General features: G+C 38.0%; 3 protein-coding genes and 1 long non-coding RNA gene across 8 annotated transcripts in view; 2 read left to right on the forward strand and 2 right to left on the reverse strand.

The window, feature by feature from the left end:
* epb41l4a (erythrocyte membrane protein band 4.1 like 4A) overlaps positions 1-8,236 on the forward strand; it is a 30,383-nt gene extending 22,147 nt beyond the window's left edge. Inside the window, exons 11-23 of one of the 4 annotated variants that reach the window (XM_056737329.1) lie at positions 1,286-1,363; positions 1,570-1,691; positions 3,383-3,473; positions 3,775-3,855; positions 4,373-4,486; positions 5,239-5,289; positions 5,453-5,530; positions 5,866-5,985; positions 6,101-6,148; positions 6,229-6,297; positions 6,848-6,958; positions 7,051-7,132; positions 7,579-8,236. In XM_056737329.1, coding sequence (XP_056593307.1) covers positions 1,286-1,363; positions 1,570-1,691; positions 3,383-3,473; positions 3,775-3,855; positions 4,373-4,486; positions 5,239-5,289; positions 5,453-5,530; positions 5,866-5,985; positions 6,101-6,148; positions 6,229-6,297; positions 6,848-6,958; positions 7,051-7,132; positions 7,579-7,689 — 1,156 coding nt within the window. In that variant the 3' untranslated portion in view covers positions 7,690-8,236. The remainder of the gene's footprint in view (positions 1-1,285; positions 1,364-1,569; positions 1,692-3,382; positions 3,474-3,774; positions 3,856-4,372; positions 4,487-5,238; positions 5,290-5,452; positions 5,531-5,865; positions 5,986-6,100; positions 6,149-6,228; positions 6,298-6,847; positions 6,959-7,050; positions 7,133-7,578) is intronic. The other 3 variants (XM_056737331.1, XM_056737330.1, XM_056737332.1) reach the window with 3 other exon arrangements.
* Positions 8,237-12,742: 4,506 nt separating this feature from the next.
* On the reverse strand, positions 12,743-17,628 carry LOC130412239 (uncharacterized). Its single transcript, XR_008905177.1, has 3 exons — positions 17,345-17,628; positions 15,308-15,371; positions 12,743-15,191 (listed from the first exon to the last, which is right to left on the reverse strand). It is a non-coding gene; the product is annotated as an uncharacterized LOC130412239 (long non-coding RNA).
* Positions 17,629-18,763: 1,135 nt separating this feature from the next.
* gal3st1b (galactose-3-O-sulfotransferase 1b) lies at positions 18,764-21,445 on the reverse strand. Its single transcript, XM_056737214.1, has 3 exons — positions 21,349-21,445; positions 20,535-20,671; positions 18,764-19,892 (listed from the first exon to the last, which is right to left on the reverse strand). The coding sequence occupies exons 2-3, from the start codon at positions 20,645-20,647 to the stop codon at positions 18,764-18,766; spliced, it is 1,242 nt and encodes a 413-aa protein (XP_056593192.1). The 5' UTR covers positions 20,648-20,671; positions 21,349-21,445.
* A 1,386-nt stretch (positions 21,446-22,831) lies between these two features.
* srsf9 (serine and arginine rich splicing factor 9) lies at positions 22,832-26,737 on the forward strand. 2 transcript variants are annotated; one of them, XM_056737215.1, is made up of 5 exons: positions 22,832-22,931; positions 24,043-24,404; positions 24,488-24,699; positions 26,170-26,342; positions 26,482-26,737. In XM_056737215.1, exons 2-5 carry the CDS (start codon positions 24,247-24,249, stop codon positions 26,731-26,733), a joined length of 795 nt encoding a protein of 264 aa, XP_056593193.1. In that variant the 5' UTR covers positions 22,832-22,931; positions 24,043-24,246; the 3' UTR covers positions 26,734-26,737. The 2 variants fall into 2 exon arrangements, with proteins under 2 accessions (XP_056593193.1, XP_056593194.1); XM_056737216.1 differs by having other exon boundaries at positions 22,847-22,931; positions 24,237-24,404.
* The last annotated feature ends 1,112 nt before the right edge of the window (positions 26,738-27,849 follow it).

Raw genomic sequence — 27,849 nt, forward strand, 5'->3', positions numbered from 1 at the left:
TTGGCACACGATCCCGTTCTCTGAAGTGCCGGTGGGGCTTAACTGAGGCACTGATGTTCAGAGACACAATCCCTGGCGTTTGCTTTAAAAGAGCGCACCGTCTTACCTGGCTTTGCCGCACTCAGAATGTAGGTATTCTGCAGTAATCTGTGTGTGAAATTGAGATAAAGAGCCAAAAGATTTACACAAGTTACACTTCTAAACTCAGGTCTCAGTGTGGAAGATAAAGAGGAAAACTTCACCAGCGCCGGCGAGGTCAAGTGAGGACACAAAATGATTGATTAGTAGTGCTGTTTGCTTTCTCAACCATCATTATAAGCATTGCTCCATCTTATAAAGACGTTTTGTCATTATTTACTCACCTTTGTGCCCATTTTAACCCCTGAAGGGTTTTTCTGTGAAGGCAAAATGGAGATTTTTTAACGTTTTATGTTTTTATTTCTGGTGCAACGGGAGTGGACCTTTCTTAAGCTTGAAAATAACAGACAGGCATTATTACTCAATGCAACTCGTGCCGTATATTCCAAGTGTTCTGAAGACATAAGAACTACCCCAAAATGTAATCCATTATTTGCTCACCGTGCAAAAGTGTACATGAAGAACGCAAATCGTTGTGAATATTGCTGTTGTTCTGGAGGTTATGCATTATTTAGAGTCCTAAACACAGAGAGAAAGGGACATGTCAACTATTTTAATAAAAAAATAGATTCATGGTTTTATTTGCATGAGAATACGCAGTCACAATCCACTCCCATGGTGTACAAAAATCAGTTTTGGTTTAGAACAACAATGTCATTGGGGGTTAGAATGGCATGGAAGTGAGTAGATGATGATACGATTTTCAGTTTATTTTCGTGCAAACTCACCCTAAGTGAGCAATAACCACTAACAACCGCAAAACCATGACTAAAAAACATTTAGAAAACCCTAGCGACGTGCTGTAAAACACCATAGCAACCACATAAAAATTTGCATAGGAAAACATTGTAGTGGTGAGTTGTGATCATTTGCATTAAGAAGTACCTTTGCATTTGCTTGAATGTAAAACTCTCACTTACACTTCTTCTTTAATTTACGTCATTCAAATATATGTGGAAACAACAGATGTGCCCCTCAGATGATGGAAAGACTATAAAATGGTGTTCGTGTTCATGCAAATTGAAGAAAGATCAAATGCAAACAAAGCAAAGATGTAAAGCACTTAATTGTAAAAATAATAATTGATTAACAGTTCTTAATGTAAGAGATTGATGTGAAAAGGTGTTTTCATAAATATTCTTCACAGAATGCCGGAGAATGAGTCTGCTTCATTGTCGAGAAAACTATCAAAGTTCAGCGCTCTGGGCTCAAAACATCGTTACAGGTCAGTACACACACACAAACTCAAATCTTACAGGCTTAAATGAGAACAGGGTTATAAATTGGAAATAAATAATCTGCACAACATTTAGACAACCACTAAACATCAATCCGTCTGGTTCCTGAAGTAGAATTCAATGCAAAAGTTAAGAGGAACATATTTTTATGGCGAAACGGAACGGATGAATTCTCATGTTGTCTGTTTCCTAGTGGAAAAACTGCAATGCAGATCGGAAGAGAGCCGTCGATAACACTACCTCGACCAGACCTACAGGTGGTCCGGACCCGCAGTAAGACCTTCCCAAAGAGATGTGCGCAGACGTCTAATGCAGGTGAGATGCACTTCACGACACTATCATGTACATTTTTTATGAAAAGACATATTTGCACAACAATAGAAAATGCATATCTGTATATTTTATATAAATCAATAAATAATAATAATTTGTATTTTGAGATGTCGGGTATGATTTACCGAGAAAATTCCCTTATAGAACAAAAAAAATATGGAAATATACTGGGAAAATTATGAAAAGCGCCAATACTATGCAATATACTGCATTATATTTCTATATTCTCTTTAGTATTAAATTAAATGAAAACTACTCAACAGAAATTGATTCTTTGCCGGGGTCTGCGGGAACTTAAGTTTGGTCCGCATAACATTTGTTTATGTTGTTACTGCTGAAATATTTCTGTATGATATGCATTTACTAATATATATATATGAAATAAATTATTTAATATATTGACAATTATGTATAGCAAAATAAACTTTCTTTGAATAATGCAGTGACGTTCAGGCATTTTTAAGTGTTCTTGAAAGAAACCTCTGGGATTTTATTTTTCATTTTTATATGTTTATTGCTTTTTTAACCACACATAATTTTACAAATTATAAAGAACAATATTCTCATAATTTAAATCATCAAAAAACCAACAAAGGAAAACGGACAAAAATAAATAAATAATTCTACATTTTTAATATAATTTAATTAAAATAAAATATAGAAAAAACAGATAAATATAAAAATAAAAAAAACACACATTTCTTATATAACTTCCATTATCCCATTGAATATCTCTTCATTTTCATTTTCTATAAAGATATAAAGGGGTTCCAAGCATCTTCAAAAGCTTTATATTTTCCTTTAATAATGTACGTTATTTTCTCCATTGTCATATTTAGTACCATCTCTTTATACCACCTCTGTATTCTCGGTGCCTCTAGCTTTTTCCAATGAAGTGCATAAGACGTTAGGCCTGTAAAATACACACAGAAATAAAAATATATTCTCTCTTCTTCAAATTATTCGGATATAAATGTAATAAAAATACTTTGATTCAAAAAGGACATTAACATCAATTATTTTGTTTATCACATTGTGCACAAAATTTCAGGTTTTCCTCACACTCCCATACACAGTGAAAGGATGCACCTTTACAAATATTACACTTAGGACATGTTGTGTAATATTATCATTCCATTTATTTTATAATGCCGGCGTTGCATAAACTCGCATTAGCCAGTTAAACTGTAATCATTTGTAGTCTTGAATTTACTGAATCCTCTGGGATTTGAATCATCATGTGACATGTTTTTCAGGTGTGCAATCACTCCGTTCGGTTCCGCTTGATTTCTTACGGTTCTTTGTGAAAGCGTGTTCACCTCACTGCTCCACAGGCATGCGATTGAGATAAACTCACTTGCTATCTGGCATACCAACAAAAAGCCGTTGTTGCTCAGCTAGAACAGGAATGTGTGTGTGTGTCGACTTGGTTGTAACTCTGACGATGAAAGTCAAACCCGACCCGACCTCCATTGTTCTGAGAAAGGCCATCATGGAAATGGCCATCAGACGATAATCACTTGAAACAATAGAGCAAAGAAGGGCGTCTGTGAAGAGACGGCATGTGTGGAGGATACACGTGGACAGATGACATGAGATAAGGAAATTACAGAATCTGTAGATTGATGTCTTGGGTCACAATAGAACTCATGTTTGGGAAATATCTGCTTTAGGGCGGACGAACGGAGGCCAGGCGATCACAAAGACGGAGAACATGAGTGAAGGCCTGTCCAGAACAGTCCAGAAACTCTCACCGGCAAAGAGGTACCGAACTCTCCAAGCTTTATCATCATGACACGCTTTGGAGTTCTCTGATATGTTTCATCAAAGCATTATATAAAAGAAGGCATAAAAGTATATGCAAATGAGTTCATTGTTGTCATACGGATAAGAAATGTTTAAGATATCTGACTTGGTTCTTTATGGTTCTCTTAATTAGGAGACTTCATATCTCATTTTGTTTTCTGTTCAATCTCAATAAGAAACAATTGTGTCTTAAAATGTAGCCACAAGTATTTTTAGACTCCCACAAATATCCAACATTCAGTCTTGTGTTTACCAAAAGCCCCAAAGTGAAGACGGACAACACAACTGAAGACCGGCAGAACAAACCCAGTGCACCATGGGAAGAAGATGCTCCACAGAGGTACTCAACCGAGATCCTTTTTTTTTAACTCAATTCACAATAGACTGAACATCACAAGCGTTCAAACTAATGTAATCACAAAGAATGGACTTTGTCTCAGATGTTTCTCTTAGGAGAAATAAACGGAAGCAAACGAGACGATTGTTAAAATGCGTGAAGTGTACGGAGGTGTCAAATGAATTTCGATTGCGGAGGTCAAATCATGTGAATTTGGATCAATTTGATGAGAAATTTTAAATTGAGATCTTCAATAATATTTTTAAAACTTTTTAATGCAGACTTAAAAAATCTGTTAAACATGAGTGAGGCGTTTGTGAGATTTCTGGTTGTTTTTCTCAGGAGAAATATCTGAGACACAAATGAGACGTTTCTGTTAGCTCTCCATTTAATCTCAATCATGACTTTTTATTCAATATCATTCCATGATACACAGTGGTATTATCAGCGTTTTCTTTTTGTTCTTCACATTCTTATATTTTGATGATCACACTAAGCCCCTGTCTTTGCTTTATCTCAGCGGACTGTACAACTCGGCCAGCGAGCGGAACAAATCTCCCAAATTCCCAAAAGCTCACAGGCGGACGCCGTCAGGAGGCAGCGAGAACGAGGTTTCTCACTCGGCCCGCCGCAGGTGCGAGCTCACGGGTGCATGGCTTTGTGTGAAGATGTTTACCGTCTGTTTCTCTTTTCTCCATTCAGTCTTTTTTTATTAGTGACCTTCTGTGTTAATGTACTGTTAAGGGCCACATGAGGCTCATTTTTGAACCCAAATCCTGAGACACATTTGCTCCATCTAGTGGAAAATAACTGCAGCAAAAGTCCTTTGTGTGACACAGTGAGAGCTCTTGAAATGCCTGTCTTTGTTTTCTAATGTTTAGCATTAAGAAGTCAAGTACAAAAAAGATGAATTAAGTTTATTTCTATCTCTTTTAGTCTTATTTAACATTTGTAAAACATTGAATATAGAATTGTGCATGGTCTTTGACATGTTTTGTGTTACGGATAATGTAAGTAAATCTGATAGCATGATCAGAAGACTGCTAGAGCTTACCAAATAAATAAATATAGGACATTAAATAAAAAACGCCAAGGATGATATGGCAGACAAATCTTTGTGTAAGAATTAGTATCAAGTATAGACCGATATTTTTCAGAACAATCTTTCGCGAGCTTGATAACAAAAGGAGTTTTTCTGGTTATGAATTCGTGCCTCTGGGTGTCTGTAAGCCTTGACGTCGCCCCTCGGGCGAGAAACCTGATGAAAGAACTTCTCCGAATAAATAAATACTGATGAATCCTCAAAGCGTCGCAGGAGATTCTGACTGTATCTGTCAGATGACTGCGTCGCGTTAAACACCTTCTGATTGTTTCATGTCTCAACAGGAGAGGTCGCAGCGCTGAAGACCAGCAGGTCAACAAACAGCACAGGAGAAGGTTTGGGTTTATTTCTGTCTTCTCATTGACTCAATGCCAGGATTGATCTACGTCTATTCTTAAAAACTGATATAGGGGAGGATTCATTAGCATATCGTAATTTATTACTATTTCCTTCTTTCATGGTGTCGTCGACCTTTAACCCCATCAATTTGTCTCTAAGGTCCCGTTCCCGTGGAAACACTAGTAGTGGAAGCGAATCTGAGAATTCTAACAGGGAGCAGCGTAAAAAAAGAAACCGGTGAGAAATCACAGGTCCCGCTGGTCCTTATATATGAGAATGTCATTGATAGTTTAAAAAAAGAGAATTGTTACTAGAGCAAATGAAGATGTGTTACAGCTTTTCTGTGTTGGTAATTGTGTGCATTTTGTTATTATATTAAAAAAGAGTTTTAGTTATGTACGTGTGTGGTACAAAACCTGCTTTAAAGTAGGAGAAATTTTAATTCACGGTTGTGATATAACCTTATGATATATATAACGTATGATGCATAGCACTTGGTCTAACATGCACGAGCTCTGTCACTTATTTTCAATTGACAAGAATTGCAAAAAATTGTTTTTATTCCATTGAAGGTCCCGGCAGGAAAACGAGATGGTGGACTCCGGGCCACAGTGGGAGGTTGTTCTCCGTAGACAGAAAGAAAAGAACACCAACGATTCGAACCAACGGCGCTCGCGTCACCGCTCCAGATCGTAAGCATTCTGGATTGAATTAGATGAGCCATTAATCGATGACATTTGTTTTCCTCACATGGTTCCTTTTTGAAGTATTCCTATGTTGAAATTTTTTTCTTGGTGTCTGTCGCAGACGGAGTCCCGATGTGCAAGCTAAGGAACAGCTCTGGAAACACATACAGTGAGTGTTTTCTCTCGGTGTTAGATATGACGCATCTGATTGGCTGCAGGGGTTTGTGATGATGTCATGTTTGCATGCAGGAAGGACTTGGTTGATTCGTCGGGTCTCACGGAGGACCAGTTGAAGGAGATTCCATACAAGAAAGTGGAGTGAGTCAAATCATATTGTCCCAAGTCCGCCGTATGGACATTTTGTATTAAAAACATGTTTTACACTAGGTTTATTACCATCCAAGTGTTGAACGTTACTTTCAAAAACTGAAATATAAATATAACAGTTCCACTATTGGAACACCCAGGTTTACTTCAATATTTCACAACAAAAATCTTATCTAATCATGACAAACTAACTATACATCATTGGAAAGGTCTAAGACTCTAGAATACGTATTTGACCAGTGTTTTACAAAAAGAGATTAAGCAGGAGTTGTCATTTATTCATTTATGACAAGAGTGAAATTATAAGGAATGTTTAGAGTTATGGATGTGACAATTCTGAAAATGGCTCTAACCTGACTATGAAAAAACATGCACTAATATTACAAGTTACAAGAATATACAAGTTTTATATTTTAGGATGTTAGTTCACTAAACGCTGAGTTTATAACCCGTAACAGATTCTAGGAGAATCACATAGAGGGGCGAGTTACAATGACCATGTCAAACTGAAGAACAAACAACTGCATGCTTCTCATTTCAGAACACAAGGTGACCCGATCAAGATCCGTCATTCACACTCTCCTCGAAGCTTCCGGCAGTATCGACGCTCGCACTGTTCCGATGGAGAGAGATCTGTGCTCTCAGAGGTCAAGTAAGTCCATGTCTGATCCTCCTGAAAGCATCATATCACATACGGTCATAACTGTTCTCAGATCGGCTCTTTATTTTGTATGTGCACGTCAGCAGCTCTCGGACCGATCTGGTGCCTCCTCTGCCTGTCACCCGAACCGCTGATGTGCCTGGTTCCAGTTCCACCCCTGCACAGGTCAGTCGCCGGATATTTTTACAATGTAACTGATTTCATTTCGAAACATCGAGAATTTCCTGATAGCTTTTTTGTGTACAATTTGTTATACAGTATAATTGATCAAAATTGAGATTTCGTTAAACCATTTGTATGTTAAAAATAAAAAATGGAATGGGTCTGTCACTGAAACAATTGAGCTCAAGAATAATGCATAAGAATAATGTGATGTCTTAAAGAACATAGTTACATGTAAGTTTCATACTGCGATATTTTGTGCAACGATAAATCCATACGACATTCAAAAAACATGCCGAAAAGTAAATATAAGAGAGAGAAACAAGGTGATGACAAGGAAGAACGTCGTGTTTTGTGCACAAATCTGCCTCTTTGACTTTCACATACCTCATCTAAACTCGTATTTATACCTGTGACTAATGCCATCTGATGTGTTTGTGGTGTTTAAGAAGAAAAAGGCCTCGAAAGACGACATCTCGGAGGGCTCTGAACAGGACACGAGGTCCAGCGCCAAGGTGGTGAAAACCATACACACTTCTCGAGTGAAAACAGAAACATGAGTTCCGCAACAGACGCGTCGAGGACGAGCGAACAGATTGTCAGTGGACCGAGAAGATCACGCTCAGGGAAACACCCACGGTGGTTTTCACGTGCCGTTTCCATCTTAACTCACGCTCAATTCATGTATTACCATAAAAAATCTGTTTCCTTGCTGTGAGTGAGGCGTGAAGTTCTTGTTGTCCTGATGTTTCTGTGGAACCGTGTGAGAAACCTAGGAATAATATTCAAAACTGACAATCGAATGAAGGATGAGTTGTCACACACTGCGTCTGATAAACGCATCAGACTCTTATTGAACACATCTGCGTGCAGTATTAAATGTCTGTGAGGTCAAACAGCACGTGAGAATGATGGTAATAGTGTTTCGTAGTATTATTATTATTCATAATGTAGATTTTAGACTCTGCTGTAGGAAACGTTGCTGCTGTATGTTTGTTTTGTTTTTGCACAATAACGTAGCCTGTGATTTCTGTCTAAAACACTGTAGATAAACTGGAAAGTCAACTTCTGCAGAAAGTTCTTGTCAATAAATACATTCCAAAGGAATTACAGTGCGCTTTTATTTTTCTGTTTTGGTCTCCTGTGCGTGTCTTGGCATGTATCTGTGGTGCGCTAAAGCCAGAAGGTGGAGTCGAGAGTTATGTGCTGTTTTATTTATATACTTGAGCGTCCCCATGTTAATAATAAAATGTGGTCATGAAAGATTTACAAATGTTATATGTAGAATGTGTGTCCATGCACAGCAGTTCCCTCTAGTGGTAGTCTGTCACAAATGTATTCATTTCAATTTATGTGTCAAATAAAATTGTCATCAGTATGTTTAAATCTACAGTACATTGCAAAATAAAATGTCACTGCTATTTTTATCATTCATCATGACCATAAGTGATCTAAGAAGTGGATGCTAAAATCCAGGACCAGGGCTCGTCCTTGGCTAGAAACAAATGCATGTCTGACCACACACCACATCACTCAACCCATGACCCCTTTTACAAGGACACTGTTCACACGCCCAGATGCGTGACCCTGGATGACTAAACCAGTCTTAAGGGATTTTTACATCGTCTGAAAGCTGAAGAAATAAGCTTTCTATTGATATATGGTTTTTTAGGATAGGACAATATCTGTCGGAACTGGAAGCTGGAATCTGATGGTGCAAAAAAGCAAAATATTGAGAAAATAGCCTTTGTAGTCTTCATGGAAAATGATCTTAATATCATAATGATTTTTGGCGTAAAAGAAAAATCTGTAATTTTTGGCAATTACTAAAAATGTTACCTAAGGTTTTGTTGTCTATGGTCACATGTGAAATTAAGTCAATTCTAAATCTTCATAATGAAACACATTAATTATTTAAAGTGATTTTAAGGGAATCACATTATAGCTTTGGCTTTAAGTGTTTGTTTTGTAATATATGAACATTGAATTGTAGTATAAATTGTAGACTATTTAGGCAATGGGCAGCTTTTCAAAATACAATATTCAGTTTGAACCTTGCACTGGATGTTTCCATGTCTGTCTTATCTGGAATGTCCTGGACAGTTCATGTTGCTTTTTACAGAGATTACAGAGTCAAATACAGAAGACAATAGACATCTATAATGCTCAGTGCTGGGCCGCAGAACTGACACTGTATCACTACGCTGTGAAACAACGTTGGTGGCGTAGCAATTTACATAGCAGCTGGTGGTCGCCATAGGTGCTTACGTCATGGATGTGAATGGCCAATCAGCACCCAGGACCCAAACTGTTCATCTAATAATTCAACATGTCATATTGAAAAAAATTATAAAACAACGTTTTATTCATCACAAAGCTTTGAAGAATCTGCCAGAGCGCGTATTATTACGCGTTTTGCGCTCGTATGAGGAGGTTACTATAGCAACAGTGGACTCCACGAGCGCTGCCGTTCGGATCAAGAAAAAAAAACTCTTTATTATTTAGGTATTTTTTTTTAATAATGAAGTGCACGTTAATATTTTAATAGGCCTACTATTACCCAATCTAGCTGACATTTTTGTGCATAAATTTCTCTTTGTACGAGGGTCGCCAAAAAAGTGCGCGAGTTTTAAAATGTCTATGAAGTATTAATAAGAAATTCATTTAAAGTTAAGGGAAAAGAGACATTTTGTAATAATATTTGACCCTGGACAACAAAACCAGTCATAAGTAGCACGGGAACATTTTTAGTTCTCGCCAAAAATACATTGTTGGGGTAAAAATGACAGATTTTAATTTTTTTCCAAAAATCATTAGGTTATTAAGTAAAGATCATGTTACATGAAGATATTTTATAAATTTCCTACCGTAAATGTATAAAAACTTTCTTTTTGTGAGTGGGCCTGCTACAATGCCTGAGATTAACAACTTCAAAGGCTATTTTCTCAATATTTTGCTTTTTTTGCACCCTCAGATTCCAGCTTTCTAAACAGTTTCAAAGATAGTGTCCTATCCTCACAGAACATATATCAATAGAAAGCTTATTTCTTCAGCTTTCAGTCGATGTAAGATCTCAATTTCAAAAAACTGACCCTTAAGACTGGTTTTGTCGTCCGGGGTCACATATAGGAATTGTTTTGTCGCTGCGGAGAAGATCGTTTGCAAAACAAGATGCCATCAAACATTAACTTTTGCCGTATTTTATTATAGATTATAATAGGTTTTAGATGCGTTATGTCTATGATTGTCTATACATAAATACATTCACAATTGTATCACAAGTTAGCGGCATAGTATGAGCAATTTCAATCAGGGCTTCAAACAAACGTTGCTAGATCAAAGAAGATAAAAGTGTATCAGTACAATGTAAACATGTGATTCTTCCTCGAGAGAAAACAAATGCAGGTCTTTATAAAGAAACCGTTGAAGTTCTGTTGTGTCAGGTGAGATTTGTTTTCATCTCGGTTCAGCTGCAATAGTTTGTATGTGTTGTGGCAGACGTCCAGGACATCGTGCCAGATGCACTCGTTCACCTCCTAAGTGATTATAGGACACAGAAACAAGGCCAATATACAAGCCGAGCTTTGTGTTTGTTTCTGTTGTTGCTTTTCTTTTCACACAAATGGAAACTATTATTTTCCATGGTTTGCATCTTGACAAAAAGTCTAGTTTCTCAACATCCAGTTTTCTCACACATTGGGTCCAAAAATACTTAACAATTGAGTCACAAACTGTCCCATGGTTCTGTCAAATATGGACATTCTGCAATGGATACAAAGCGAAGTTTAGGGTTTTACCCAGATTTTAACCAACGATGCATGATTTAGTGTGCACCGAAACATACACAACATTCACTCAAAAAATTAGTGCTGTATAAAAGTGGCTCGTAATCATAGGGGAATCACTTTTAGTGGTGTACAGAACCATATTTTGGTACGAGCAAAGAACTACTTTTAGTGCTATAGTACCTTTTTTAAGCAATCAACCCATGTGGCATTAAATATGTCTCCACAATTATTACCTAAGAAGACATATGAGTGAGGCACAAGTGAGTTTTCACAATTACTAATGTCTATTGAGATTAGTAAATGGAGAGAAACATTGTTGAACTTCACTTGGATTATAAAACATTGAAATTTTTTTGATTAACTCATTTATTAATTACTTTATAGGACAGTCTTGCCCTAGCCAGTATGGCGGCGCTGTTGGCACATCACAGCAACAGGCCTATCGATGTCTTTGGTTAGTGATACAATGAAAACAGTTCTGTAGCCTACTAATATTTTACTCAATGAATTTGTTTAGAAATGCAAATAAGATTATCTGAGACTAGTGTCCTAAATATGTCCTGTTTTCTGAACCCCGGAAGACAACAGCAATGCGAAGCGTGCTTCATGTAAACAGGATACCTTCCCTTCCTGCAAACAAAGCACGGCCCTCTTATCCAATTATTACAGATAATCTACATCACTCTTATGGACAGTTGCATGTCTGGTTTTGGTGTAGCTGAAATAATGAAAAACATGCAGGACTGTATTTATTCAGCGATACAAACTGTCTTAACACTTCATAATGTCATTTGATTAGATCACATAATTCCAAGTGTATTTTGCAAATTCGTGTTACCAGAGCTTTGCGCATTTAATATAAATAAAGGTCATCAAGTCGAAGTCAGAAAGAGATTCAAGCAGATCTTGTTTAATCGGCATCTCATTTCCGTAGGAGTGGACACCTCCTAATTCTAGCAAAATGTGGTTAAAGGACTAGGGCTATGCGATCATACCGTGCACATGACCAGCAACGCTCTGTAATTCAAAAGGCTTTTGTGCCAAGAGATCATTAGAGTGAAAAATGGAGAAGCAAATGTATTTCAAGCCAGAATAAAATGTCCAGATCTACGAATCCTTTTAAAATGCTCATGGACAAGCAGTCTCCTTCAAATGTTGCAGAGCTGTTGTCAATTACATAGACTTTTCAACACCATCTGTGAATCACGGACATCTAAGAGATCCGCTAATAAAATGTTCTGTGTTTTAGTATTACAAATGCCAACAAGAGTTGTTGCCAAGGACAGAATTCAGCTTGGAGGCACTTTCCATGTGATTACTGATGTGAAAATATTTTATGGCCTTTCAGAATGTGACAACCAATGAGTCTGTCCCACAGACCTTTCTGTTAGAAGGCTAAAACTATTGCAAATGAAATTTTCTTATTCTGTATCTTGTTAACTTTAACGGCCTTTAGTAGAACAAACACAAATAATTTTTAAAACCTCAGAGCATAGTTCCCCCAATGATGACAATTCTGTCATTTACTTGTGCACCCTCAGATTGTTCCTAACCTGTATAATTGTCTTTGTTCTGTTAAACACGAAGCAAGATATTTGGAAGAATGTCAGATATCATGCCCCATTGACCCCCATATTCCCTACTATGGCGGTAAATGGGGGACGAGGTCCGTTTGGTTACTGACATTCTTCCAAATATCTTCCTTTGTGTTTAGCAGAACTAATAAATGTATACAGGTTTGGAACGACCCAAAGGTGAAGTAATGAGAATGGAAAAAAAAAGAGTCAAATCATTTGTATTAATGGGCGAATAAAGACAACAGTAGTCAGAGCTTGCATATTTATTCAACTAGAGCTTAAGTTGCAAAATGACATGAAATACTAGGGCATCATTATAAAGATCACAAAGCTAAACTTCATGTTTTGTACACCAATCACACACAGTTACACAGAACATTTCAACATACTACAAGCTATTCACTAGCTATTTACAACACAGTTGGCTTTACCTAGTCTATCAGAAGAAACTGTGTTTAGAATTATTTTCACGATATAAAAAAAGGAAACTGAAAAGCAAAGATCATGCAGTCGATATGCACTAAGGAAAGACTAGATTGAGTTGGGAAGGTCCCCGCTATAGTTGTACAAATGGAAGACTAAGAAAATAACGTGGGCTTTCAGTTGGTTATTGTGTTATGATTGTTACAAGTATGTTAACTAGAAGCAAAGACAAAACTGCAAATACAGAGCAACGATAACTTGCTACTTAGATTAATCACCCAAAAGAATAAATATAAAGCTTTGGGTTCCTAAAACCCATAAAACTCATTGACCCAATATCAATGAGACTATTGATGCTACATTTTTGCATTAGAAAATACATCAAAGGACCCCGTGCACTAAACAGACGAGTCATTTTTCTATTTATTAACGTTCCCAGTTGATGCAAGAATTCTGTCCTCAGCTGCCCTGGTATATATACACTATATAACCCGTCACCCTGGGACTGTGCACAGCAAACTTCAACGGCCTGGAACAATCCTCCATGTTGTTTCAAACCGTGTCCTAAACAAGTTTTCATCAAAAGCAATGCGTCTGCCCAAACTGACAACGCGTGACACGATTTCAAACGTTTAATGCATGTGTTATGTGAAGCTGGATTTTGGGCCAATGAGAATTAAGAAATAGTAGTTCTACCCTATGTCGCGTTGCATTTGGTTAGGACAGGTCATTACGGTAATATTTTAACGTGTCCTTGATGTAGTTCAGAAACAATACATTGTAATTTGGTATGGACTATGCAAAGTTGACTATTGCCATAAGAGACTTGTGCCTACTCCTTGAATTAAACCTTTATATTAACGGGTGTTCATAATTGCAGTTTTGTGATTGCTCCAACTGTCTAGAGTTTAAGAGTTCTGTAAATCTCCAAGGAAGATTTGCCAAGTCTGTTTTGATGTCCATTGAGAAAGCCACACAGAAACGAAAGGGGGGAAATAAAGTCAATCCGATCCAAGTTACGACAACCAGACAACAAAGAACACCTCCTCCGAACATGAAAATACAAACCCATCTGAGCTTCCTTACCAAGGAGCAGATTAAAGTCCAAAATAGCACCATTCATCAGTGTCTCAAATCCGTGGCAGCATCTCGATCACTTACCACAAGGAAACAATGCATCTCTAAAGCTATTCTATATCACAACGTACATGATTACACTTTAATATACTGGCAAAGCAACTAAAAACTAACAAGCAAATTCTAAAAAATTAAAAACAATAAAGAACTCCATAGCTTTTTTTAAGAAACTGCATGGAAAGTGGGGACTCTGAGCCTTAGTAAATACTGTAAGGTATGTAAGTATGGATTGAAATTACAGTTTTGTAATGGCGACAGGTCCGGTGCTAATACAAAGTATTCACATATGAACGGATCTGAGTGTGTTTTTCGGGGTGAAACACCGTTTTTTGGGTGTGTGTGGGTTTGGTAGTGATAGACACCGATGGATACATCGTGATCATTGCGCAGGTCGGCCAATTAACAGAAATGCTGGTCAATGCCAGCAACACTGGAAAAGGCTTTTCTTGTTTTTCAAAAATGTTATATTGTGTAAAACAAAAAGACATTTTTGAGGTTATGAGGTTGCACTCACAAAATCAAATTGTAGCCAATTGGGGAAATCTTCAACATAGTTTGTCATGTAGTATCGTTCCCAGTAAATTCATGTATAAAGATCACTGACATGTAGACTTGACACATTTTGTTTGCTTACAGAAGCTACACTATGAATAATGAGGTGGATGAACAATTCCTGCCGTGCAAAGTAGAAGTGGATAAGTGGAAGACACGCTGTTGCTGCCGCCGTGAGGTTCCAGGCCCTCGAGGGCCCACGTAGAGTTTGCAAACACAGACATGTGGGTCTTTAGTGAAGCTCCAGTCGCTCGAGTCCGTCTTGAGGTGCTGTGTGTCTCAACTGACGCGCTCTCCACAGAGCATATCATCAAGGCTTAGAGTCCCAGGTTTGTCTAAAATATTATTAATCACATAGAAGGGGAAAAGCCCCAGCGTCATATTTAATCTGCGCCGCCCGCCATAACCGTAAAAAATAAGGATATACATGATTTAGAAAATAAAAATAATATACATTAGGACATAATATCCCCAGATGGTGTAAATGGCACAGCCATTGTCTATCCTACATCATACAGGAGGAATGTTGATTTTTCGTGGCAGTTCCTCTCCGCGCCACCAGGTTCAGGAACGCGGCTGTCAGCTCTGAGTAATATAACGCACAACAGATAAAGAGAAACCAACCTGGTGAACGTGCATGTTAAAAAACATAGGTTTACTGCAGGACTTTTATTTTATAAAATCTGGGCTGTGGAACTCACCTTATTGGATTCCCTATGGGTTCTGTTGGTGTCATTTTGAAGCATTCAAAGCACTCCATTTTGCCTGCAGGGGAGAGAGAGAGAGAGAGAGAGAGAGAGAGAGAGAGAGACAGAGAGAGAGAGAGAGAGATGGAAAGAGAGAGAGAGAGATAGAAAAAGAGAGACAAAAGAGAAAGAGAGACAGCGAGAGAGAGAGACAGGGAGAGAGAGAGAGAGAGACAGCGAGAGACGGAAAGAGAGAGAGAGATAGAAAAAGAGAGACAAAAGAGAGAGAGAGACAAAAGAGAGAGAGAGACAAAAGAGAGAGAGAGAGAGAGAGAGAGAGAGAGAGAGAGAGAGAGAGAGACACACATTTGAGAATATAGTCACCATGAAGTGTTGCGTGGAAAAGAGTCTGCAAAGCATATCCTTACAAATTAAATTTGGAAATCACAGCATACATATAACGTTTAATTCACATGTAAAACATTTATTTCTTATTCCTAATAAAATGTTGCATGAATCATATCTCACAGAAATAGAGCGAAGACAGAAATGTGAAGTCATAAACTTTCACTCCCACATTCCTGCCGACTCAGTCGAGTCTTAAAACAAAGACAGAATACATCTGATATATATTTTGTGCGGGCTTACAACACGAAGACATTTATACTCCCATCAAATATAAATGAGGCACAATATGTCTTTTCTTAAGCGAACGCATATGCTCGCAGTGGTGGGGCCAGGCACCTGCCTCCCATTCCACTTCCCTGACTGCAGCTTGGAATATTTCCAAATCCAGTCAAACGAGGTCACATTCCCCCCGCCATACTGAGCGCGCACGAACCCGATGAACCCAGCTGCCTGCTGCAGAACAGACTGACTGTTGAAACACGCCCCTGTTGACACAGATCCGGCCATATCTGAAGGGAGCACGTCTGCACCAACCATACCCTATTCTACCCCGGTTATTTTTATTAACTCTCTCTCTCCATCAAGCCTACAGTCTTAATATGAGATCTTTTAAAGAACACACACACATGCTCCGTTGTCACGATGCATGAAAGGGTTATGCAAAAGTGATGGGGAGGCAGTCCTAAAAGAACTGCATGCAGACCCATTATCGTTTCAAGCTTGGTTTTGTGGTCATGTCAAATGCATTTTAAATGTGAAAAGAATCCCTTTAAAGACATGACATTGTCATTCGGCTGTTGGGAATGCTGACTAGAATAACAGAAGACAGCCAATGCCCGTATGCATGACTTCATCTGTGAGTCTAATTTTAGGACAGTGCCGTGCATGGAACTGCTTCGCAGCTCCAAACACAGTCCGGATCTCTCAGGGACATTTTGTGGTAGACCTGCACGGTAAAAAAAGAGAAAAAGGCACCGTGTCCTAACATGAACCAAGAAATCAGTCTGGCAGGGAGCTGCGAATGCTGTCTGGCTTTTCCAAAGCCATCAGACGTGCTCACAATACTGAAATCCGACTGACACACATGTTCAACTGTAACATTTGACGATTGTTACATTGCAACAATTTAACATTTGAAGTCTGCTGTGGATTTAACACTTCCTCGCATTCATCTCAAATGTGTGACACGTTTATGAAAGAAAAATTTGTTCATACAACACATTTTAATACAGATAATTCTCTAAAACTGTGAATATGTGTGTAGGTGGAAGACTGTGGAATACAGTCAGCTTGTGTCTGGGTACAAAGAGTACATTCAGCCCTGGCAGGGGGCAGCTCGTCTTTCACTATCTATTAGAGCACATTCACGTTATTTTCCGTCATAATAAATCGTGTTTTTAAATGTTAATGTCCTTTCGATTCAACAGCAGACGAAACAAAAGAGTCGCTCGGATATCCGCACTTTCGCTATTCCTCTCTTCTACCGTTTCTGTCTTTACTCGTTTTTCTTTTGCGTTTTTCTCGCACCGTGTGGATCAACCAACGCCAAAACAACTTAAGACATTAAATAAGTCTCAAACGTCCGTTTCTGTTTCTTTATAAAAGCCCGTCGCACTTTTGTCGAATGTGTTGCGGTTTACTCACAGATGAAGCCTTTGTTCTTGTCCTTTCACTGTAAACTTGCTGCTTCGCTCCAGAAAGGCTGCTGGAAAGTCGCTCGCGCACAGGAAAAGACCCAAGTGGCCGAAGCAGCCTTGCGGGGACTCTTGCATCCCATACAAGGCTGCAGAAGACAGGATCCGACCACCCGCTCCCACTATCTGGCTTAATAGAATGGTGGTGGCCCGGGGCCGAACCCCCCATTCCGGCTCTGCAGTGCAGCGCGCGTCTGACGGGCTGAGGATCGCCTGATGGTGGGCGGTCTCTCTGGGACCACGCCCCCTTCCGCAGAAGACGGAGTCATCAGAGGACAGAGGAGGTTTTGCGATGACGAGTTTTTCCTCCAGGAGACGCTTGGTGGCCCCAAACGCCGAAATATTAAGTCTTTTTTGTGTCACTTGAGGAAATTATATGCACGAATATGTTTGGTTTAAATATTATAAATACATGTGTTTGTAATGGAGTCGCCGATTGAAACAGCGACCATGCATTTGTTCAATCAAATCATGTAGTTATGATGATCACGTGATTACTTCGTTTGTTTCAGTAGTGGAGCGCCACCTCGAGGACACGAACAGAAAATCGTTCCAGACTTCTGCTTTTTATATTATAAGGACCGTGTGGTGGTAAAATAATTGCATTTGAGAAATGATGAACTCAAAAATAAATCATTCATTTCCATGTGATTTGTCGCTTCGTGTCATTTTAAGGTGTGTGGTGAGCTTTGAGCACATTCATATTTCTGCAAATCTTGTTTTTTTGAGGTGTACAAAATATTTACTATATATATATATATGTATATAGTTTTTGCTTAAAAACACCATGCAATATTTTCAGATGGTTGTAAAATATTGTGCCACAATAAACCAAATCCATTTTATATTTTTCTCTTTTATTTTTTCAATTGAAGCTGTGTTTTGCAGTACAAAAAGATGATACTGTCAACCGTGCAAAAAAATTTCCTCACCGAATGATCAAACCATGGAATGTTCCATCAGTTTATTATAATGCGAAAATAACGTTAGGTCAGCTGCTTTCTGAAATTAGTGACCATGAATAAAAACAAACTAAAATTAATATAAACTGTTTTGAGACTTCCTTCCGACATGTAAAAAGATGAACACTGAGCCGCAATCACATGAAGCATTACATTGTGCATGGATGTTCTAGTAAACAACAAGTTCACAACAACAATGTTCAAAAAATAACATTAGATACAATTAAGACTTCTGTTATTGGCTTCTATATAAAATATAACGTTACAAGCAAGTATAATTCTTACAAATAGTTTGTATTTATATACTAAATATTAACCAAAGCCTAGCAAATAATTGTTAAATATCAAATATAGCATTATATATTTTATTAACAAAAATAACACAAAAGTGTGCAACAAGATCTCTATCATGATAACACATTGTCTTTGAACCAGCCCCATAATCTAGTGAGCCACAAATCGACACCTAAATCTGTCAAATACTGAATCTCGGGGGTCAACATCTTCCGGCAGAGGTCACTGAACTGTTGGGGTATATCCGCCCTCAGATTGTACCCTAGTATAGCAGCATCTCCAAGAGGCTGCCAGGGCTTCATATGTACATCTGTGATGTCCTCTGCCACTACCGCTCCCCGACCGTCAATGCATATGGCCTCCATTTCTGCGTTCCTCCTGTGTAACTCCCTCACATCCTCTTCCATCCGCCTCCGTCCATAGGCCTCCACCCGAGCCCAGAAAGTGGCATTAAAATGTTGATAGAGCTTCCAGTCTGCGCCGTTCCACTCTCGAGCTTTGCCCTTGAGATCGGGGCTCATAGCAGAAACAGACACGGCTCTTCGAGCATTGAGTTTAAAGAACAGCATGTCATCCATCTGCCAGCACAGGGCATCTTTCAGTAGAATGAGGGACTCTTCAAAGTGATCTGAAATCAAAACTAGTTGAAAACGCTTTGCCACGTACTCTATGCTTTCATGTACTCGTGGATCGTCGACCTCCAAATTGTTCTCGAAGCCGAGGTCAAAAATCTGCAGGTTCCTCAGATAGAAGCTGTTGATTCCTTCTGGATTGAAGTAGCGGCTCGGGTTTGTAAGAAACTCAGAAAGTTTGTTTTTTCCGGGTATCCTCCATGTTTGAGGCACGTACCCTTTGTAGTAGTGAAAGGAGGATTCAAATAGCTCCGCAGGGTCTCTTAGGATGGTGAAGAAGGCAGCGTCTCCCGGGAACAGCTTCTCTACCTCAGGTGCATTGAAGCGCATGTGGTTGCAGACGATGTTGTAGCACAGGCCCGGGCGGTAGTTCTTCACCTGACTGCGAAAGAATGTAGATGGGTAGAAAAAGTCGTTCCGACTGTTTGGGAGCGCAAACTTTAATTGATTCTTTTCTCCAAAACGAAGGAGAATGTTTAGCATAGTGCTGCTGCCGGTCTTGTGGGTTTTCATGAACATCAGGTTGACCTTTGGCTTACAGGTCACATTTTCTGCGGAGGAATTATTCGAGATCTGCGGTGTGACTTGAGGACACGAGGCAAAAGAAGCACTAAGGGATGTGAAAAAGAAAACAGAAAACATTTAAATGATTGTTAGGATAATATAGACATTTGTTAAATTCTGAATTGATTTACAGTTTGAAGAAATTCACACAAGAAATTCAGTCACATTACAGAGACATTTAATTGAGGTTTGCAAAAAATGATAAATAAGTAAACATGATCTTGATATACAGTATAAGTATCAATTTGGATGCTTATTTTGTTGTGATTATGTTTTTTGATATCTTTCTAAGAACTTAAGACCTCATGCTTTTATTAATTTGTATTATTTAATATTACACAATCTTATTCATTTAAATTAATGTCATTTGTCTGAATTTGTCGTGGTCTATAAAATGAACGTTAATTTATTTAAAAGTCAATGTCTATATATTTACAACAAGTTTACAGAAATATTTGTATGATAAAATGTTAATGGTTTATTCATACTCAAATATAAGTATGTTAAAAAAGACTATTGACAAAAGTTGTTTAATTTAAATCCATTTTTATCCAAATTAGAATCGTAACTATGCTTTTTGCTCTGTTTTTATTCAGTTCAAATTACTTAATAAAATTTTCAACAGCACAAATCCTAAGCATATGTCATTATTTACTGTAGGCTATATGAAAAATGTAAACATAGATACCTGTTTGTGTCGTGATTTGTCTGCGCAGAAAAACAGTAAATACCCATCATGCAAATCACAAGAGTTCCCATAATCAACTTGTGTTTCAATCGTGGGTTTGTTTTCTTCCCCATGATGCACTTTTCGACTCTTGAATCCTTAAAATAAATCATCCAAATGCAGCAAGAGTCAAGACACGTGAGGCCACAATGAGTGTTTAAAAAATATGTCCTGGTTTTACAGTTTAATTTCTCGAAACTTTCAAAACTAATTAATAGCAGTTAGAAAGTGATCTGACTTGACGGAAAATTATATTGTGGTATAATATGGAGGCACATACAAGATATTTTTTTTCATTGGTAAATGAATCACCAGTTTTATGACTTTCTCTTCAAACACATTATTGGCATGGATCCTACAATGCAATTTATGTGAGGGTATAAAAGATTATATTATGCATAAATAAAAGCTAAACCATAATGTCAGTTACAGTTTAGATTACGGCAACAATTTTTTTATACATGGTTGTGTAACATTGTGCATAGAGTTTCTGTGTTTCTAGTAATAGGCTTTGTAAGAATTGTTTATTTGAAACAGAATCAATTAATAAATAAAACAAAAATGGTTTTCTTCTAAAAACAGGAGGCAGAAAGTTCAATAAAAAAAACGAAAGTTTGTAAAGTGCATCTCAGACATTAGTCATTATTAAAAATAAACGAAGAATGCATCACAGCACAACTAATAAGCTTTAACATTCCATTGTGTATTATTATATATCTATTAAAAACACCCAGGGTTTAGCAATTTGTTCATAAATAAATGTCTTGTTGCCTACCTGATGTTAGTCCTAGTTAAACCAAGATGAAATTAACACATGAATTTCTACAAAACCTGTTTCTTCATGACCAACGACAAAGATGACAATGTTTAGTACAAAGCATCCTGTAATTTATTCAATATGATGTTCTCCTTTTAATCCTCTACAGTTTAACCTGTTCATGAGGAAGTGTCTCTTCTGTTTGGATGACTTTAATCAAAACAAGGGGGGGGCATCATTCTGCTGTCCAATCAAAATGTTATTGTGCGCTGGTGATGTAACTTAATCATTTCAAAATAACCTAAATAAGCCATAACAGCCAACAATGTACATGTATTTAGTAATACTCCTGCTATATTGTATTTTGAATGTCCAAACTATGTGTTTACTTTGTTGAAATGATTTTTGTCTTTATGCTTAACTGTTCTTACATGAACTGTATCTTGTTAGGTTTATTGTAAGTACCAAGTTAGTCTGTAACTGAGCATCATTGTTTTTTCATTGTTATCTTGTTTGATTTATGGTTTACGAAACATCAGATGTGCGCAATCAATTGATGCACCTGTTACACACACCCAAGTCATGTCACACTCTATTCTCTCATGATTCAAACACTCTTATGATGCATAATACATGAAAAGTTTTTAGCCCTCTTAATAAACAATATTTATTGATTTGAAAGATGTTTTCATGCTGCTGATGAAAAGAAGCATTTTACAGATGCTTTTATCTAAAATGACCTGAACCTTAAGTTAGACCTGCTGCTCAGATTTCTACCTTATCAGGATTTAATTAGCAATATTTAATTTATCAGTCCTGATCCTTAACCACTGTTCCACCCCTTTCAGCTCTCTCGCCTATATTTCCGTATAGGACCTTATTACATAAGTATTCCACAACTGCCCCAAAAGCATGTCCAAATGTCCAGGCAAAGTTTACCCAAACAATTATAATATGAAGCAATGAAAACCATTACAAGTCACATTGACAATTAGTTTATAATGGGATATAACCAGGTTTGATGTGACAGCAAGTAAAAATGTGAAAAAGACATAAATCAAGTCTATATTTAGGATGTCTCTGTGATGATTTTGATTATGAGTCTGTGATTCTTATTATTTTATCTGATTTTCAAAACATTCTCGTTTTCCTAAATTAAAATAAAATTTAGAAGCAGTGCAATAAATAGGCATAGGCTACTGCTCTGATGCATAATTATTTCACAACGTAATGAAAATATAATGATCATTTTTCTAAATGATATTAAACTCTCACTACTTTTCTACCTGGACACCATCATTTATTTATTTACTTTTTAATGTCCACTTTTATTAAAGTGTGTCTTTTGCGGATTTAATACAATTTGCTGTGGTAAAACGTTTCAATACTATGGCTATTGTTGTAAAACCATGTTTAATTGCGTCACGGCGATCAGGGCGCAACATGCATAAGTTTTAATATTTTTAGTTTTTTACGTGTTTGTTGCTGTTGCTGTTTTGGCCTGAAGGGGGCGAACGTTTGTTTCACTTCCTGATCCGGGGCGGGGAAGCGCGCGCGCTTGTTTATCTGTGGAATTTTATCACCAACTGCAGATTATAGAGGTAAATTAATTAATTTCCACGAGTTTTACTTTTTGGTTTTATATATTAAAACACATTCCCGTACAAGGAGACAGTTTGTTTTAATTTCCTCTTCTTTGTCATGTTGCATTGAGCAACTGTCTCAACAAAGGAGCTAACGTTAGCTACCAGCTAGTATGCTAATGCAATCAATGTTTAAATGTGGATTCAAATGTACAAATGATAGTATATTACATTTATTAACCTTAATATCGTGTGTTTATGTTTCAAATATATATACAAATAGGTGAGGGTAGTGAAGTTTGTACGTTAGTACATTAGTGGAGATGATATAGTAGCACTGCTGTCATGGCTATTCATGTGTTTTCCATGTTAATTATTATGTCTTAAAACAGTTTTTTAACAATAACAGAAAGTCTCAGTTTATATTTTATAAGGCAAATATCTATATTAATGTGTATACAGTTCTTTTTACACAACATTTTCAATTTACTAGAAACACTACACAACGTGTATTTATTATTTTAATGGCAATTGTTCATAGTTCTAATCTGTTTTGGCTGTTATTTGAGTGAGGGTTTTGTTCAATCCTGACAAAGAGCACCCTTACGTGAATTATCTGGTGTTTACTACCTAAACGATGGTTGGTTACTACAGTAAAAGCATTATCATTCCAACAAATGAATCATGATTTAACTATGGTATTTGTATTAAAGTGTGTGTATACATGTGTTAAACGAAACAACAAAATTACTTTTTTAAAGGGCATAGTCACATAATGTTTATTATATCAGCATAAGAATAATACTTGGCCCTACAAAGCATGGTTATGTATTATATGTGATTAAATCATGTATTTGCAAGAAAACGTATCAATTATTCACATTGAATTCTGTTAATAAAGCAAGTCTGACTGTGAACTTGTAAAGACGTGCCTGTGATGTAAATCCTCTTTTAAATGACGCATGGATTGACCTACCAGAATATCTGGTTTGAAGACGTTATTCAAATGTGTTGGATTTGATTCAAAGCAGCAGATCGCACACAAACCCCTTTAACACGCATCTGATGCATGTTGATTGTGTAGTGTAAAACAACAGGGGTGTTGTATTGATTATCCTCTGTTTCTAAGTTTTCAGACTTTGATCCTGGAGGGGGTCCTATGCTGGGTTACTTGAACTCAACATGTACTGCCACCACCAGAATTTAGAGTTTTAAATAGGGGATATTAGAAGGACGGACTAGAGTTGGGATATTCTGAACGCCGTGTGGTGGAATCGCTTTTTTTCTACGAAGGCTGCAGCTCCATTCGGTTTGTGTTAGCAGGGTTTAAGCCATGTCGGACGGGCGGATCTATGTGGGAAACCTTCCTATGGACGTGCAGGAGAGGGACATTGAGGATATCTTCTACAAATACGGAAAAATACGGGATATTGAGCTGAAGAACAACCGAAGCACCATCCCGTTTGCCTTTGTCCGTTTTGAGGATCCACGGTGAGTCGCACAGCCTCCGAGAACTTGGATGGGCTTTTCAAGTATAGAAAGAAAATTAGGAGCACTTTCCTCTCTTCCTGTAGGGATGCGGAGGACGCTGTCTTTGGAAGGAATGGATATGAATTTGGAAACAGTAAGCTGCGTGTGGAATACCCGCGATCCTCTGGATCTAAGTTTAGTGGACCTGCGGGAGGAGGAGGAGGAAGAGGAGGAGGAGGAGGAGGAGGTGGAAGAGGAGAGGGGAGGAGGTTTATGCCGGTGGTCCGTAGATCCGAGTTCCAGGTTCTTGTGACCGGTGAGTTAAATGTTTAGTCTGTTGTGTCATTGTGACATCAAAATAGATGTTCCTGGTCTTATTGTAAACAAATTCTTTAGTGCAGGTTTATATCCAAATGTAATAATGTGCTTCTACTGTCATAAAAGGTGTTTATAGACCTCCTGGACTCCCAATACATCCGAACAACAACTAACACAACCCTTAAAAGTTCACTACATCCTATGCACATGCATTTGCCTTGAAATGCCTCTAAATGCACACTATGATTATGATCCCACCTACAGATTGAGTGCCCTGTCAGGCGTCCAGTTGCCCCGGGGGCGGTGTCCTGCTAGGTTTGGTCACTTTGACTAGTTAGGTGGTTTTATTAAGGTTCAGATAATAAGCATATTTGTAATTACATAACACGGAGACGTGTTAAAAGAGGTTTATCGCATCACCATAGAGAATGGCTTAGTTACTTAAAAAGTAATCAAACAAAAATAACAACAAGAAGCCTTCGCCACGAGGTTCGTCCTTGAAACATGTCCAGTGTCTCTTTTTATAGTGCCCCGGGTATGCAGAGGGGCTACGTAGCAGGATATAGACTCCTTATTTGGACTCTACAAAAGACACACTCATCAAAAGTGTGCTATACATCGTTCCCCTTACTAAATACAAACTATCCTTGTTACCTGCAATGGAGATATCATCTCGCAGAACCGTTGGCACTTACGTCTTTACAGAACTGAAACATACATATAGTCCCCATTTCACAGAGGAGGCTTAAGGCTAGTCCCAGATTTTAATGAATGCTTGAGCTGTCTCAATTGAAAATAACTTGCCCTAACATATTGTAAAATATGTCAGTGCCATTGTTTTGTCAAATTTTTTATTAGTGACTCAAATATCCGAACCCAACTGAGCCGTAGAGCTGGTTTAAGCTAAGCTTTGTCTGTGAAACCGGGCCATAGCATTTCTAAAAGCATTAACACCTATGGCCTGTGTTGCAAACATGACGCATTCCCAACTGAACTTTTCACCCATCGTTTAAAACGACACTCATATGGGCTAAAGTTTCTTGTAACAGTCTGGGGCTTTTATATGTTGCTTGAGCGTAGCTTCAAAATATAACCCATGCAAACAGCCAGCGCTGATTATTCTCCGATTCTCTTCTTTCTCTTTTCTGGAGACCTTTGACAATTAAATCATACATGTCAAACTTGATGGGTTCATGGTGCAAGGACATATTGTTTTATTGGTTCTATTAAGTGCATTATACACAACACAACTCTAAAATAACTTCTGGCTCACATCATGTAGCGCTGTTATTTCATATATATCAAGCAGGTATATGACAGGTGTATATAAAGTTTCTGTGCTTTAGGAATGTAAAAAGTCTTCTCTTAATGTCCTATTTCATTTGACAGTACTTCTTAAAGCATTTTGTAGCATGATTTTTGAAGATGAAACAAATGTCTCAGACGTGCCCTGTTGCCGCTTCTGCAGGTCTGCCTCCCACAGGCAGCTGGCAGGACCTGAAAGATCACATGCGGGAAGCGGGTGACGTGTGTTTCGCTGACGTGCAGCGGGATGGGGAGGGTGTGGTTGAATTCCTCAGGCGTGAGGATATGGAGTATGCTCTGCGTCGTCTGGACAACACAGAGTTCAGATCGCACCAGGTGAGGGCTGTTCTGAACACACATTTGTTATTTAAACAGTTTCTACATCAACCAGTCGCGTGGGTTTGGGATGAGGCATTGACGAGACGATCATTTTGAGCTCATCCAACTTGAAGAAATCTCAATGTCTGTTTTGCAGGGAGAGACTTCATACATCAGAGTGATGGAGGACAGGGGTACGAGCTGGGGTCGCTCGCGTTCCCGGTCCCGGTCCAGGTCCAGGTCTAGGTCTAGGTCTAGGTCTCGCGGTCGCTACACCCCCCCCTACCAGAGTAGAGGGTCACCTCCTCCGCGCTATCGCTCCCCCCCACGACACATGTCCCGCCATAGCCCCCCATCCCGACGAGCCGCCCTCCAGCATCACAGCCCACCTCCACGCCACTACCGATGAAGCGCAGAGACCCTATAGCTCCATCAACTTTCTGTTTGAGAGTTCTGTAATTTACATTCCATTATTATAAAAACCCAAATGGCCTTATTCACGATCATTTAATTAACAAATCTCTGAGTTTTAGAAAACGGCCTGTGCACACGTGTTTAAAGAGCAGATAATGTGACGATTTCACTCACAGAAATAACTTGTGAAAGCAGAAGTTCTGAAAACAGTTTTATCTTTTCTGATTATTGATATAAGGCACAACTCAGACTAAAGACACAAATCTTTGCTTGTTTTCATAGACATTAGTTTTATTTTTGATCATTTCAATACAAGGCTTACATTTTAAAATGTTTCTTTATAGAATCTCCCCATGTGATTTTTTTTTTGTTGTATCATGTGACAACTGTATGTGAAATTAATTTCCTTTTTTCAATTAAAGCATTGAATCAAAGTTACACAAAATAATACCGAAGTGTCTTTTTTTTCGCACCAGCAACACCTGCATTACGCTCTTTTCAGGATTACAGATGCCTGTAAAGCTCTGGAACTTTCTGCATTTTTCAGTTATTATCCTAATATATTCCATCCTCAAGATCCTGTTAAATATCTGAGCATACTGAACCGTATGAAGGCGTACTTATTGTAGATGTCTCTATACATTTTTTTTTCTATTTGATTGGCATTTAGAATGCAAATTCTAATCCAGTTCTCCTAATCAACTGAAATAAAAATAAACCCGTTAAAAGCACACTTAATTCTTGATTTGGCATCCACCATAGCTGTACCTATATTACTATTAACTGCACATGCATGAGCCTTACAAAGATTATGAATGTGTTAAAAAAAAGAAAGTATCCACTCCGCAGTGCTCTTCTACGTTGACCTCAAACATTGCTCTACATAAACACACACATTTTATGATGAAAGTTGAAAACACATTTTTCACTGGTAAACAAAAATGTCCTTTTTAAAATAAAAGTCATACACGTCATGCATTCTTTCTGCATGCCCAACAGTATCGGCAATATGTTGCTGACAGACCCTCTTCGATAATAATTTAACAGACAAAGCACAATATGCATGATCCAACAGTTCACTTTATCCAGGTGTCCATGATCAATTCAGCAG

Source organism: Triplophysa dalaica, chromosome 22 (genome assembly GCF_015846415.1).
Source record: "Triplophysa dalaica isolate WHDGS20190420 chromosome 22, ASM1584641v1, whole genome shotgun sequence".
Lineage (NCBI taxonomy): Eukaryota > Metazoa > Chordata > Actinopteri > Cypriniformes > Nemacheilidae > Triplophysa > Triplophysa dalaica.

Excerpts from the sequence above, each read along its gene's own strand:
- srsf9 (XM_056737215.1), top strand. The coding sequence starts at position 24,247 with ATGTCGGACGGGCGGATCTATGTGGGAAACCTTCCTATGGACGTGCAG. Across the intron at positions 24,405-24,487 it reads GTCCGTTTTGAGGATCCACG|GGATGCGGAGGACGCTGTCT; the intron begins GTGAGTCGCACA and ends CTCTTCCTGTAG. Across the intron at positions 24,700-26,169 it reads GTTCCAGGTTCTTGTGACCG|GTCTGCCTCCCACAGGCAGC; the intron begins GTGAGTTAAATG and ends CCGCTTCTGCAG.
- gal3st1b (XM_056737214.1), bottom strand. The coding sequence starts at position 20,647 with ATGGGGAAGAAAACAAACCCACGATTGAAACACAAGTTGATTATGGGA. Across the intron at positions 19,893-20,534 it reads ACAAATCACGACACAAACAG|TGCTTCTTTTGCCTCGTGTC; the intron begins GTATCTATGTTT and ends CACATCCCTTAG.